This window comes from Paramormyrops kingsleyae, chromosome 10 (genome assembly GCF_048594095.1).
Source record: "Paramormyrops kingsleyae isolate MSU_618 chromosome 10, PKINGS_0.4, whole genome shotgun sequence".
Taxonomy (NCBI): domain Eukaryota; kingdom Metazoa; phylum Chordata; class Actinopteri; order Osteoglossiformes; family Mormyridae; genus Paramormyrops; species Paramormyrops kingsleyae.
The window spans coordinates 32,628,037-32,640,434 of NC_132806.1; the positions used below are offsets into that span (position 1 = coordinate 32,628,037).

At 44.3% G+C, this 12,398-nt stretch overlaps 1 protein-coding gene across 6 annotated transcripts in view; it reads right to left on the minus strand.

Annotated features, from left to right (window-relative positions):
• Positions 1-5,339: 5,339 nt before the first annotated feature.
• The window catches only part of LOC111847952 (rap guanine nucleotide exchange factor 6-like), a 44,733-nt gene continuing 37,674 nt past the window's right edge, over positions 5,340-12,398 (minus strand). For all 6 annotated transcript variants that reach the window (XM_072717706.1, XM_072717705.1, XM_072717703.1 and 3 more), the window contains 10 exons: positions 12,255-12,378; positions 12,041-12,064; positions 11,580-11,800; positions 10,995-11,174; positions 10,378-10,482; positions 10,069-10,173; positions 9,671-9,767; positions 8,834-9,264; positions 7,782-8,075; positions 5,340-7,359 (listed from right to left, as the gene is read on the minus strand). In XM_072717706.1, the coding sequence (XP_072573807.1) occupies positions 7,337-7,359; positions 7,782-8,075; positions 8,834-9,264; positions 9,671-9,767; positions 10,069-10,173; positions 10,378-10,482; positions 10,995-11,174; positions 11,580-11,800; positions 12,041-12,064; positions 12,255-12,378 (1,604 nt within the window). In that variant the 3' untranslated portion in view covers positions 5,340-7,336. The remainder of the gene's footprint in view (positions 7,360-7,781; positions 8,076-8,833; positions 9,265-9,670; positions 9,768-10,068; positions 10,174-10,377; positions 10,483-10,994; positions 11,175-11,579; positions 11,801-12,040; positions 12,065-12,254; positions 12,379-12,398) is intronic.

The window sequence follows — 12,398 nt, forward strand, 5'->3', positions numbered from 1 at the left end:
ATGACTATGTTTTACCATGTTACGTTACGTACATGGGATAGAGCAGTGAAGCAACAGTGTCACCTAAACATCTGTACGTTGTATGTCATCGCTAACATTTCTGTGTCCTTAGTGCTATTACATTGATATACAGTGATTTTGGTGCCAATGATGTCTGAACGGTTTTATATTAAGTTTATGTTGCTGATTAGGAATATGACTTTGGTTTTGCCAGATTGGCTCTAGTTTCTGAGATATTTAATAGTTAATAACCGCAAGATGTTTGCATTCAGAATTCCAAGAATATTTTTATTTTACTTACAACTAGTAAGTAAACAGTCTAACATCAACCAAAAAAGAAACAGTAGTCTGCCATCATGTGTATGTCCCATCTGCCTTGATATCTCTCCTCCATCACCCTCATAGTCTGGTGGAACCTCTCGCCTTGTTCCTCGCTGAAGTCTCCAAGGTTATCTGGAAATCCGTTTAAATGGCTATGGAGATGGTGCATCTTTATGCTCTGAAGTTAGCAAGCATATCTTGCACCATTTCTTCATAATTGTCTGCTCTGCGATTACCCAAGTAGTTCTTCACAACAGAGACAAAACTCTTCCAGGCCGAAGCCTCAGTGTCATTCATGCATTTGGTAAAACTGTAATTGGTCATGAGTGTATGAATCTGAGGACCATCAAAGATTCCAGCTTTTAGTTTTTCCATGCTCAGTCCAGAGATTGATCTACAAATGTACTTGAAGCAATTGACCATTTTGTCCAAAGCCCTAACAAACTGCTTCATCAATCCCAGCTTAATATGAAGCGGTGGGAGAATGATTTTGTTCTTGTCCAGCAGTGGCTTGTTGATGTTTCATTACCTAAGACACTGTTGAGTCAAAAGACAGACCAAAGCTGTTGCATTTGTTATCACACACAAGTCGCACTGGGGGATGCATTATTTTCATGGATGTCCATTATCTCAAAAACTAGAACCAATTCAGCAAAAGTAATGGGATTTTTGAATTCAGCAGCCTCAAAATACCCTAAATCCATTCAAAAAACCTTGCCACCTGGAAAAAAAATGTTTTTTTGTAGACCTGTGTTATAACAGTAGCAGTAATACTATAGTTATTTGTATTCTAGTGAACACTATCAATATACAGATTGATAATTAATAATTACACTGTCCCTTATGTTCATGGAGCTCATCTCATCGATTAACTGTCTTGTTTTCAGCTCAGTACAAAAGTGTGGATTAGAACTTCCAGGAACAGGCTGCCTTTTTGACTGGGCAGGTGTCCTCTGCACTGAAATCCATATGTATCCTGCATGGAGGGATGTAAGATGTTACCAGGTCCATGTGGAGAATCTGACATTTGAATTGGCTCCAGGTACATCGCCAAATTACTGGTAATTCTATGGCGCATTGAGATTTCTTAAAGAACACCCAGAAAAGGTGTGAGAAGAACACTTTTCATCTCCCTTTGAACCTGTGTCCCTTTGAATGCTCACTCCGTGCTTGACAGTAATCCGAAACGTTCACAATGGTACATTGAATTATGGATGTGCTGATTTCACACGAATGATACAAAGGTGCTGAGTTTTCACTGTGCAGCCCTATAATTTGCCTTCTTTTGAACAAGGTTTGTCATAAACGAGATAATCTTTCTAAAAGATTTTATGACTGCCTTTCATAACAGTTTTTTTTGTTACCCAAAACAGATCTTTTCAGCTACCTGGCTGCCAGCTGCAGACATGCCTGATGTACTTTTCCAGCTGACCTAGGAATTAGTGTGCAGTCCATCAGCTGTCTTGTGCTTTCAGAATAAAAGTCCTGCTGATGAATATCTAATAAAGATACTTACGCAGAACTTCTTTTCCATATGCATCTGAAGTTTAAAAGCAAAATGGTTACATTTTCTGTTCCTGGAATGAGGACAATGCAGAAAGTCAGCTTCTGGGTCTCGGGCTCTTTTGGTCAGAAGGTCATGGCCCTGGGATGGGGTGCCCCCCCCCCCCCACTCTGCAGATCAAAGCAGATTCTGTCATATTCAGTGGGTGAAGAAAGACATTATATCTTTATGCCAGCTTTTGAAGACTACACCTCATGATTTCAGTTTTCTTTCCCTTTTGAAATAAATGTCTTCCCTGATATGTTGCTTTGTAATATGGATGTGTATGCATTACCCGTAATGCCCAGTAGGAGGCAGCGTGTTATTACACCTGATATGTTGCTTTGTAATATGGATGTGTATGCATTACCCGTAATGCCCAGTAGGAGGCAGCGTGTTATTACACCTGATATGTTGCTTTGTAATATGGATGTGTATGCATTACCCGTAATGCCCAGTAGGAGGCAGCGTGTTATTACACCTGATATGTTGCTTTGTAATATGGATGTGTATGCATTACCCATAATGCCCAGTAGGAGGCAGCGTGTTATTACACCTGATACGTTGCTTTGTAATATGGATGTGTATGCATTACCCGTAATGCCCAGTAGGAGGCAGCGTGTTATTACACCTGATATGTTGCTTTGTAATATGGATGTGTATGCATTACCCGTAATGCCCAGTAGGAGGCAGCGTGTTATTACACCTGATATGTTGCTTTGTAATATGGATGTGTATGCATTACCCGTAATGCCCAGTAGGAGGCAGCGTGTTATTACACCTGAGATTTTCAGTTCTTTTGCAGCCAGTTTCTTTGCCTGCATTCTAACATCTTAACTCGCCAAAGTAATACAGACGACTGCAGGAGAACAGTGTGGTTCCATAAAACAAAGACAGTCGCAGGTGTTAAAACTCAGTGTCTCTTTTAGTGTTGGGCTTTTCATTTGGCGTGTGCCGCACCCCCTGGGTAGGGGCGGGATCCGTCCTCGTCATCCGTCCTCTTCCTCTCTACTACATCTTGTTCCTTCCCCTGCCTTCCTCTTGTCATTCTCTTCCAGAACCTCATCTTTCTTTAATGTTATGTCTGTGTTCTTGCCTGCTATTTCAACTTTGATGTTAATTCTGATTTTATTCTCGAGTTTGTTTCATTTTGTTGCTTTCCATTTTTTACATGTTAATACTCACAAAACATGTCCGCTCTCCAAAAGCCCAAAAGAACCATGAGAATGCAACTTCATGAGATTCAAAAGTACACAAACTGGAAGCTTACCATGGAAGCCTTCATCATAGAATTAGTGAAACTCTATGCCTCATATCTCTAGCTGAGTATGAATTTATCATACATATCCAAAGGGCCAAGCAATGGAATCATGCAGAACTACACTGGTAATCATTATATTCTTCTTGGGCACATTAACATGGTCCGAGGCTTGTGGGCTTTTCGACTTGTCACAGACCCCTTACTAATTACTCTGATGGTGTAGATCTGTGTTTCCCAACCCGGTGCAAGGAGACACACAGATGGACCACGTTTTTGCTCCCATGCATTCCGGAATTCTCTCCATGTTTTTAAACCGCTTACACGGCACAGCGTGTTGATATGTGGTGCTGGGTGCAGGGCCTTGGCGAGGAGTGAGCAAGTGTCTAAAGGACGAATGACAAATACTGTTCTGAGTTTTTTTCCAGAATTTGTAGTTTGTTAAGTAATTAATTTTTTTTTACACTTGTTATGCCCCAAGTGTGCCCGCTACGACCCTCACTCAACACACCCCAAGTGTGCCCGCTACGACCCTCACTCAACACACCCCAAGTGTGCCCGCTACGACCCTCACTCAACATACCCCAAGTGTGCCCGCTACGACCCTCACTCAACACACCCCAAGTGTGTCCGCTACGACCCTCACTCAACACACCCCAAGTGTGTCCGCTACGACCCTCATTTAACACACCCCAAGTGTGCCCGCTACGACCCTCACTCAACATACCCCAAGTGTGCCCGCTACGACCCTCACTCAACACACCCCAAGTGTGTCCGCTACGACCCTCACTCAACACACCCCAAGTGTGCCCGCTACGACCCTCACTCAACACACCCCAAGTGTGCCCGCTACGACCCTCACTCAACACACCCCAAGTGTGCCCGCTACGACCCTCACTGAACACACCCCAAGTGTGCCCGCTACGACCCTCACCCAACACACCCCAAGTGTGTCCGCTACGACCCTCATTTAACACACCCCAAGTGTGCCCGCTACGACCCTCACTCAACACACCCCAAGTGTGCCCGCTACGACCCTCACTGAACACACCCCAAGTGTGCCCGCTACGACCCCACTGAACACACCCCAATTGTGTCCGCTATGACCCTCACTTAACACACCCCAAGTGTGTCCGCTACGACCCTCACTCAACACACCCCAAGTGTGTCCGCTACGACCCTCACTTAACACACCCCAAGTGTGTCCGCTACGACCCTCACTCAACACACCCCAAGTGTGTCCGCTACGACCCTCACTTAACACACCCCAAGTGTGTCCGCTACGACCCTCACTTAACACATACTGCTTCCATTGCTTTATGGCCTCTGCTTGGTTTGAATCCATCAACAGCAATCAGACTGTCGACTTTCTGCAGCCATTTATTTCAGATCATGAATGTTTTTTTCTTTTAATACGAATCAAGTCGTGTCATATACACATCTTTTGTTAAACCTAGATTTTGTTTTAATTATGTACATTTCTTATTTATATTTATATTTTAGTGATATTTTATTTATGATAATTTTCATTTGAAGCCATTTTAGAATGAATGCAATGTTTCATAGTACAGCCTTTACTATTATTATTTTAATAGTTAAATCTGTGTCCTTAAAAACCCATGTTCAAACTTAATAAGGTTGGGGGCACGATAATCTTCTTACCGACAAGTGGGGGGCCCAGCAGAAGATGTTTGGAAACGACTCTTTTAATCTGGCAATTCGTATGAGACGAAGTCAGTCTACTTTTATTCATCTTGACCCTCTAGCATTGAAACACAAAAACTTTGAAACATTTCGAAACGCAGTGATGTCACAGGATTCGTTTAAATCATGTGATATACAGTTTGATATGTGCCCTGAAGCACTGCTCTATCATCTCCGCATCACTACTCCATATATGACGATGATTATCTTCATCTTCTAATTAGGCAGCTAAGCTGTCATGGAAATGAGGCTCATTTATAGACCCTGCATGCAGGAAAAACGTTATTAGAAACAGGGTGATTATTTATTACAAACAGGTTTACAGTCTCGGGAGTTAATTAAAAGAGTGAGCAAACTTCTCAAAGAAGCCTGTTATTTGTCTGCACAATGTGTATATTTTTTGTTTGGTTAATCACAACTGGTGTTGTTTTGTAACTATATAATACCAATGCATGCTGATAAAAGGTTTGCTCACACACACAAACGAATAAATGAAAAATGAACAATAAGCTGCACCATTTAACAGTTTTATTTTTATTCAAATTTTTTATCAGTGGAATCAGAGAAATAAGCAGTACTTTTAAAAACATACTTTTAAATCAAAATATAACAAATATATACACTTGATGGTAAAAATACAAAATAGTACACAAGCAAAGCATTGTCTTTCTAAAAGACATAAGTTACAACAACTATCAAAAGGGAGACAAAAATAAGACTTAATAGCAAACTTAATTGTTACTTGTGCAGTGTAATTGCTACTCTTTGCTTATAATTGTGCAATTCTGCCTTATGAATATATCTTTATGTATATTAATTTCACATTTCACTTATTGCATTCCAGATAATGTAGCAGATCATATGTTCAGTCAGCAAGAAGTGAAGTTTAACTCTAACTCAAAATGCAGATATAACAACATCCCATATTCAGCTGCAGGAAAACACCAAAAACTAAAGGTGTCATTCAGTGTTGTCAGTCACTGTTTCACTCATAACATGATATATTTGCCACACTCAAGGTCTCAGATTTCTTCAGCTTACCTGGAGAATAAATAAGAGTTTGCTATTGACACATTCGATCAATATGATCAGCCTGCCGGAATAACAGCCTTAGCAAGGTCATGCAGATGAAACAGACAATAAAATCCACCATCACTGTCATCATCAGCAGAACAAGGGTGGGTTGGTCTGGATTCTATTTACATGGCTCTGATAAATGTAAATTTTTTTAGATGTGAAAACATGAATGAGAAGAGTATGTGAGGATGGAGAGGCTTAGCGGTGAGGTGATTGGCGATCTCTTTCCAAAAGGGCCCCTACGATGAAGCTTGCTCAATGGGCCTATTTTAGTAAAGTATTGGACTTGCCGCTCATCTTAATGTTCATACAACCTCACGAGCTGTTAAAGTAACTGCACGCATGAGTCGTTTCCATGTGGAATATGCAGAACAGCAGTTTATTGACTGATGCTACTTACTAGTTTGTTCCTGTGACTCTGTGCACTAACAGAAAAAGGCTATTGTTTTGAGCTTAGGAGTTTGTGTTTGTGGCTGTAAGGGTGTACAGTATCATTTTAACAGAGAAACATGGGCCATGCAATTGCATTTGCTGTTGCATTGTACATACAATTAAAATCACCATCCAGAATAACATTTATTTCATTGATGGCAACACTAAAGGAAAAGCAAAACTTTTCTTATATTAAACAAAGAGTGGAATTTGTTCAGTAGTCCATGAAATTATCTCACTGTGTTGTTTCTCCTTTATTGAAAATATCAAAAACAACTTACCTCTGACTAAATATCATTGTTGAAACACCACACTGTTATCAGACTAGTCCCAGTAACTAGCCTTGGAAATGGTTAAGATTAAATGTATTTGTTGTGATTCCACTTTGCACAGAACATGTTTTTGTATTTCAAAAATGAGAAAGTTCACCAAAGTAACATACTTTACAGAATACAGCCTGTATTTCCCATGTAAATGCAAGTGTTGAATTTATGATACAAGCACCACCTAAATATACTAAAGCATTCTTCTGAAAATGCTATATTACACACATTCATACTGAAAGCCTATAAAACACACACAGTGTAATACCTACGCCACTGGATGATCTTTTACTGTGTCATCTCTATCATTTGTACATCCGTCTGGTTAGAAGAGTCAGGTAAATTAATAAATAATTATCTTGTCTGAAGGAACTTATTTTTAAAAAGTACAATGGCAACAAAACAAATAATCTGTTAAAAAACAAACAAAATATTAAGTTGGATGGGACACAACCAAATTCAAGTCACAACAAACTATTATAGTCTGACAACTGGTCCTTCAAGTGTAAGATAATAACCAAGCATTACTGTGAGTTGTGGCTGTTGCTGACGTGCACGGAATCCCCCGCTGTCCCGTCTCCGGGTCGGGCCGCAGCTGTTCTGGGGGGAGGTTATAATCCAGGGTCTCACCCGCCATGCTGAAGTGCAGCTCCGGACGACTCGGGCCAGATATAGCGACTACACAGCTGAAACCTGCGCATCTGTGAAATGCGGGAATTTCCATCATAAAAAGATCAGAAGGCCTCCCTGCACATTGCATTGAAATATTCTGGAATGTTCTTCTGAGGAATTAACCTTGTCATTAGTATGTCTAGGAGGGGGGAGGCGGTGGACAACCAGTTGACTTTTGACCCCAGAGCATTTTTTTTTAGCAAACTATGAAGCGTCGTTTTCTGCCCTCAGTTACCTTCTGACTCTTATTTACTACCCATTTAGACTATTCTTACTTTAGTGTGTTAGTTAATACCACTGTTGCTTTACTTAAAAAGAAATTAGTTGAATTAAAATGAAAAACAGGTCATTGACATATAATTACTGAAGAGTATTTATAGCATGAAAGGGCAGTTAAAGGTCTGAGATGCTGCCCCCTGTGGGGCAGTTAGCGCATATCATCAGCCCCTACCGGCTTCAGGGCGCTTGGGCCGCAGGTCCTCGTCGCTCAGGCCGGCCTCGGGGTCCCGATAGCCCTGCACCAGTCTCTTCAGCTGCCCCGTTGCACCGGGCTGCGTCTCGTAGCCCCCAGGGCTCTGAAGCAGTCGTGATCTTTGTAGGGCCACACTGTAGTCAGGAGGTCTGGTGTGGGGGTGTCTATGGCCATCCTCCTGCATGTCGCCCAGGGAGATCCCCTGGTAACCAGGAGGGGTCGGGGGGGGACCCCTGTACTTGTCATACTTGGCTCCCGAGGTCACGCAGTACACTGGCAGTGGGGCGTTATTGATGCAACATGAAAAAAAAAAACACATTTGCAAATGAATCGCTGACAATGTAACACAGTTCAGCTTTAATGGAAACAGTGCAGGTACACAATCAAAATGTTACTAGTATTTATAGCATATTATCTGCTGGAAAGTATTTTCACAGCGTAAATTATTGAGGTTAGAGGTGCTGTTCAACCAAAAACAGTCACAAAATTCCCAATGCCTGTTTAAGAGGCATTATGTATACCCCTGTTATAGTAGGTTAGGGTTAGAGTATCAGCACTGTATACCCCTGTTATCGTAGGTTAGGGTTAGAGTATCAGCAGTGTATACCCCTGTTATAGTAGGTTAGGGTTAGAGTATCAGCACTGTATACCCCAGTTATAGTAGGTTAGGGTTAGAGTATCAGCACTGTATACCCCTGTTATCGTAGGTTAGGGTTAGAGTATCAGCAGTGTATACCCCTGTTATAGTAGGTTAGGGTTACAGTATCAGCAGTGTATACCCCTGTTATAGTAGGTTAGGGTTAGAGTATCAGCACTGTATACCCCTGTTATCGTAGGTTAGGGTTAGTGTATCAGCACTGTATACCCCTGTTATAGTAGGTTAGGGTTAGAGTATCAGCACTGTATACCCCAGTTATAGTAGGTTAGGGTTAGAGTATCAGCACTGGTAGTATTTGATAGATGTGCCCACAGTTACTGTGCCTTGACAAGGCAGCCTGAGCAATGCAGGTTTGATGAGAGACTCTCCTCACCTATGAGTCCTTGGTCTGTGCTGGTGGCCACAGTTTTGTACGGTGAGTCTGTGCTCTGTGCTCTGCGCGGGGGGGCAACGCGCACGGGGGCTGTGGCCTCTGTAGCCCTGACACTGGGGTTGCCAAAGTCAAGGGAGTCCGAGACCGGGCTGGGTGGCACTCTCTGACTGTACTGCTTATTTTCCCACCAGTCCTGAGGCGGCCTTTGGCCACTGTCACCCGCCCTCGTCCCTAGGGAGGCTCCCCCGGGCTGCTGGGTGACCCGAATGGCTGATCCACCAGCACCCTGGAAGCTGTGGTGGGAGCTACTGGAGCAGAAGGGCAGACTGCCTGCGCCTCCGGCCTCCAGACAGCAGATGGCAGTGTGATCCTGCGTGTGCTGCCTCTCAGTGCTGGAGCATGGGAGTGTGGAGGCTCTCGTGACGGTCACTCTGGCCAGAAGGAAACCGAGAGGAAGGAAACACTGTCAATTCAGAAAGACTCCATTAAAGAAAAAGCTGAAATCTCATGACTGCTGAAATCTTCATTTACAGACTCATCGCAAGCAATATTTGAATGGCAGCAATTAAGTTGATAAATGCTGTATTCATTTAGTGATTGACGTCACGTTTCAGTGCTAAAACACCGTGGTGCAAAGTTAAAACATCAAGTGTGACTTTCCATGATATAAACAGGATGTGAAATTGTAAAGCTGTTTAGGTTTGACAGTACAGGTGCGATTATTGGCGGAGGAACATTCTTTTGTGAAAATGACTTAAAATGTCTGCTAGAAGGTAACAACAGGCAGCTGAGAGAGGAGCTGTGGACGTTTGTCTGGGAGGCCCGGCAGGGAGGTACCTGCCGCAGGGCTGGCTGCTTCTGACATCGGTAGGGGTGCCGTCCCTCTTCTCTGCGGCTGTGGCAGGAAAAGTCTCTCCTGCTGACGACAATGAGTCTGCAGAGAGGTCATCAACAGCAGAGGTCCTCAGTGTTTCAGCTCACGGGATAAACTTTGTCAAAGTGAAAGATTTACAAAATGGCTGTACAAACAAATAATTCAAGATCCCCCCCCCCCACGACTGGATAACTTCAAAAAACAGGTCTCTTTAAGGAATGCAGGCAATATGCATGCAAATCTGTAGCAGAATGAGATTATGTTTATCTCTATCTCTAAAGCTTAATTCAGCTTTAATTCCTAAGGTAACCATATATGAGTCATTCATCTCCTAGAGAGTGACCACATTCTGGTGGCCCACCTAGTTGAGCGCTGATGACCTTGAGGCTGGTGTCGCTTGCCGGCGATGACGAGGATCCTGATAGATGCACAGGACTGGAGTTGCGAGACTTTGGCACGCAGGTCCCTGCACCATCAAGGGAAGAAAGAGATGAGGCTTCGCATAGCAGAGTGATGAGTAAACGTACGCCTGGAAACCTATTGCTGTGTAAAACATGCATTTAAAGTCACATGAGGAAGTCTTTCCTGCGATGTGCAGCAGACAGACTTTATATAAACTTCAGCTTGCCGCCTCACCTTGATAGGCTGCTTTCGCGCTTAGGGTCCTTACCTTTCTGGGGAGAGCCGTGTGGGGACCTCGAGGGGCTGCTGTCCTCGGGAGCCTTGTCCTCCCCAGACCCAAAGGGCCTCTTAATCATCTGGGGTGGACTGGGACCTGAGCAAGGCAGTTAGACAGGGTCCAGCAATGAAACAAGGCTTCATTTGTGCAAGGCATCAGAATTCCTTCTCACAGGTGCTATCTTGTTGTCCTTCGAGTCACAGACACAGCTGAGCGGGATGCTCGGGCGTCCGAGTGCAGCCTCAGGCTGTTTATCCGCTGTCATCTGACTTTCTTACTTTATTTCATTTCTCTGTCCTTGGGGCAAGGCGCTATATAAAAAATACATTGAATTTACCTGACACCCCTAGAGCATATTGCGACGGTGGGGGGGAGGGGGGCTGGGGGAGTAAAAGGCCTTGCCGATAGACAACACACCGACTGGTCAGCTGAAGCTCGAACCGGCAACCTTCTGCTCACAGGCACAGGCGCCTGACCCCCCCAGCCACCCCCCCGGCCTTTTTCCTCACCACTTAGTATATGATTTAACCGGTGCGGCTTTTGCGGCGTCGCAGGCGTCGCTGCACGGCTCCGCTGCAAAGGCGCGGCGAGGATGGAGCAGGACTCACTGTGGGGAGTGGGGTCCTTGGCGGCCGCCTTCTTGCGAAGCGCGTAGAGGCTGACAGGGGGCGCAAGCAGCACCTGGCTGACGCGGTGCTGCGGGGACTTGCTGGACGGCAGCGCCGAGCGGTGTGACACGGGCGACGTGTCTGACTTGACGGACCTCCTCTCGCTTAAGCCTTTGGAAGCTGACGCAGCGGCACGGGGGATGAGACGGCGTGCGTGAGGGTTAGGGTCCCGCAGGAAACCGCAATTGCAGAAGAGCAACACTACAAACATATTTACAGCCAAAAGGTAGCAATGGCAGGACAAACAAGCAAAACGAAGACGGGCAAAATGGGGGGAAACACGCCTTATTCACAGACTAGGAGTAGATCCCCATTTAGGTCAAATAACATAGAATTTTTTTTTTCACCAAGGTTACTTGTAGGAACAGGGGTGCTACTAGAGATTTCGGGCCCCAACCTGGATTAATGTTCCAAATGTCCTACCGCCCCCAGTTTGACATAGGAAATTTGGAGGGATTGTGTCTGAGCCATTGCCCTTTTGACTTGTGTGGACGCTCAGGAACCCGTGAGCTAGGGGACACTCACAGGCGCCGTACGCTGGCTCACACTGCAGGGACATGACCTGGAACCTCTCCTCGTTGGTCTCCACCTGCTGGTCGGACAGGTACTGCTTCACCTTCCGGGCCATTTGGTCGTCCTCATACAGCTTCTTGGCATTGAGCAGGGAGCTGCGACGGACACGCTTCTTGTTGGCACCGCACTGGATATCCAGTAAGTTGGAATTGGGGGTTCCCTGGCTGAGGGAACTGTAAGGGGAATGCAGATGAGTGACAGAAGCTCATGTTATCCAAGCTAAAGAATACATTTAAGCTGCTGATTATTTGCAATTTTGAATTTTAAAGTAACAGTGAAACGCATGCATCCAATCTCGCAGGCTGTTTTGTGGATGGTGAACAGGCAGCAGTGATCAAAAGAAAATTTGATTTGATTCATTTTTACCTAAGTGAATGTGAGACTCCAGAGAATAAAAGGAATTCTGGACTCACCCTAGGCTTTTCCATCTTTTTTTCCTGAAAGCAGAAGTCAAACAGAAAAGATATTTGAAAAATGTACAAATTCAAATAAGATGTGAAGTACAGTGCAGCCATAACCTTCACCTGCGCTTATCAAACAGTCAGATTCTGACAACCAGGGGAGTGAACAAGCAGGGATGTTAATTAACTGAGATGATCAGCACAGCTTGGGAGACTTCAGACACACCTCTGTCGGAACATGAGGTTGGGGTCCACGTTTGTCGAGGTCGCTCGCATCACGTTGCGTATCTCCTGTGCAATCATCCGCAGCTTTTCAAAATTCACAAGACCCTCCACACTGTTGTCGTTCCCTGCAGGACAGACACGGCTG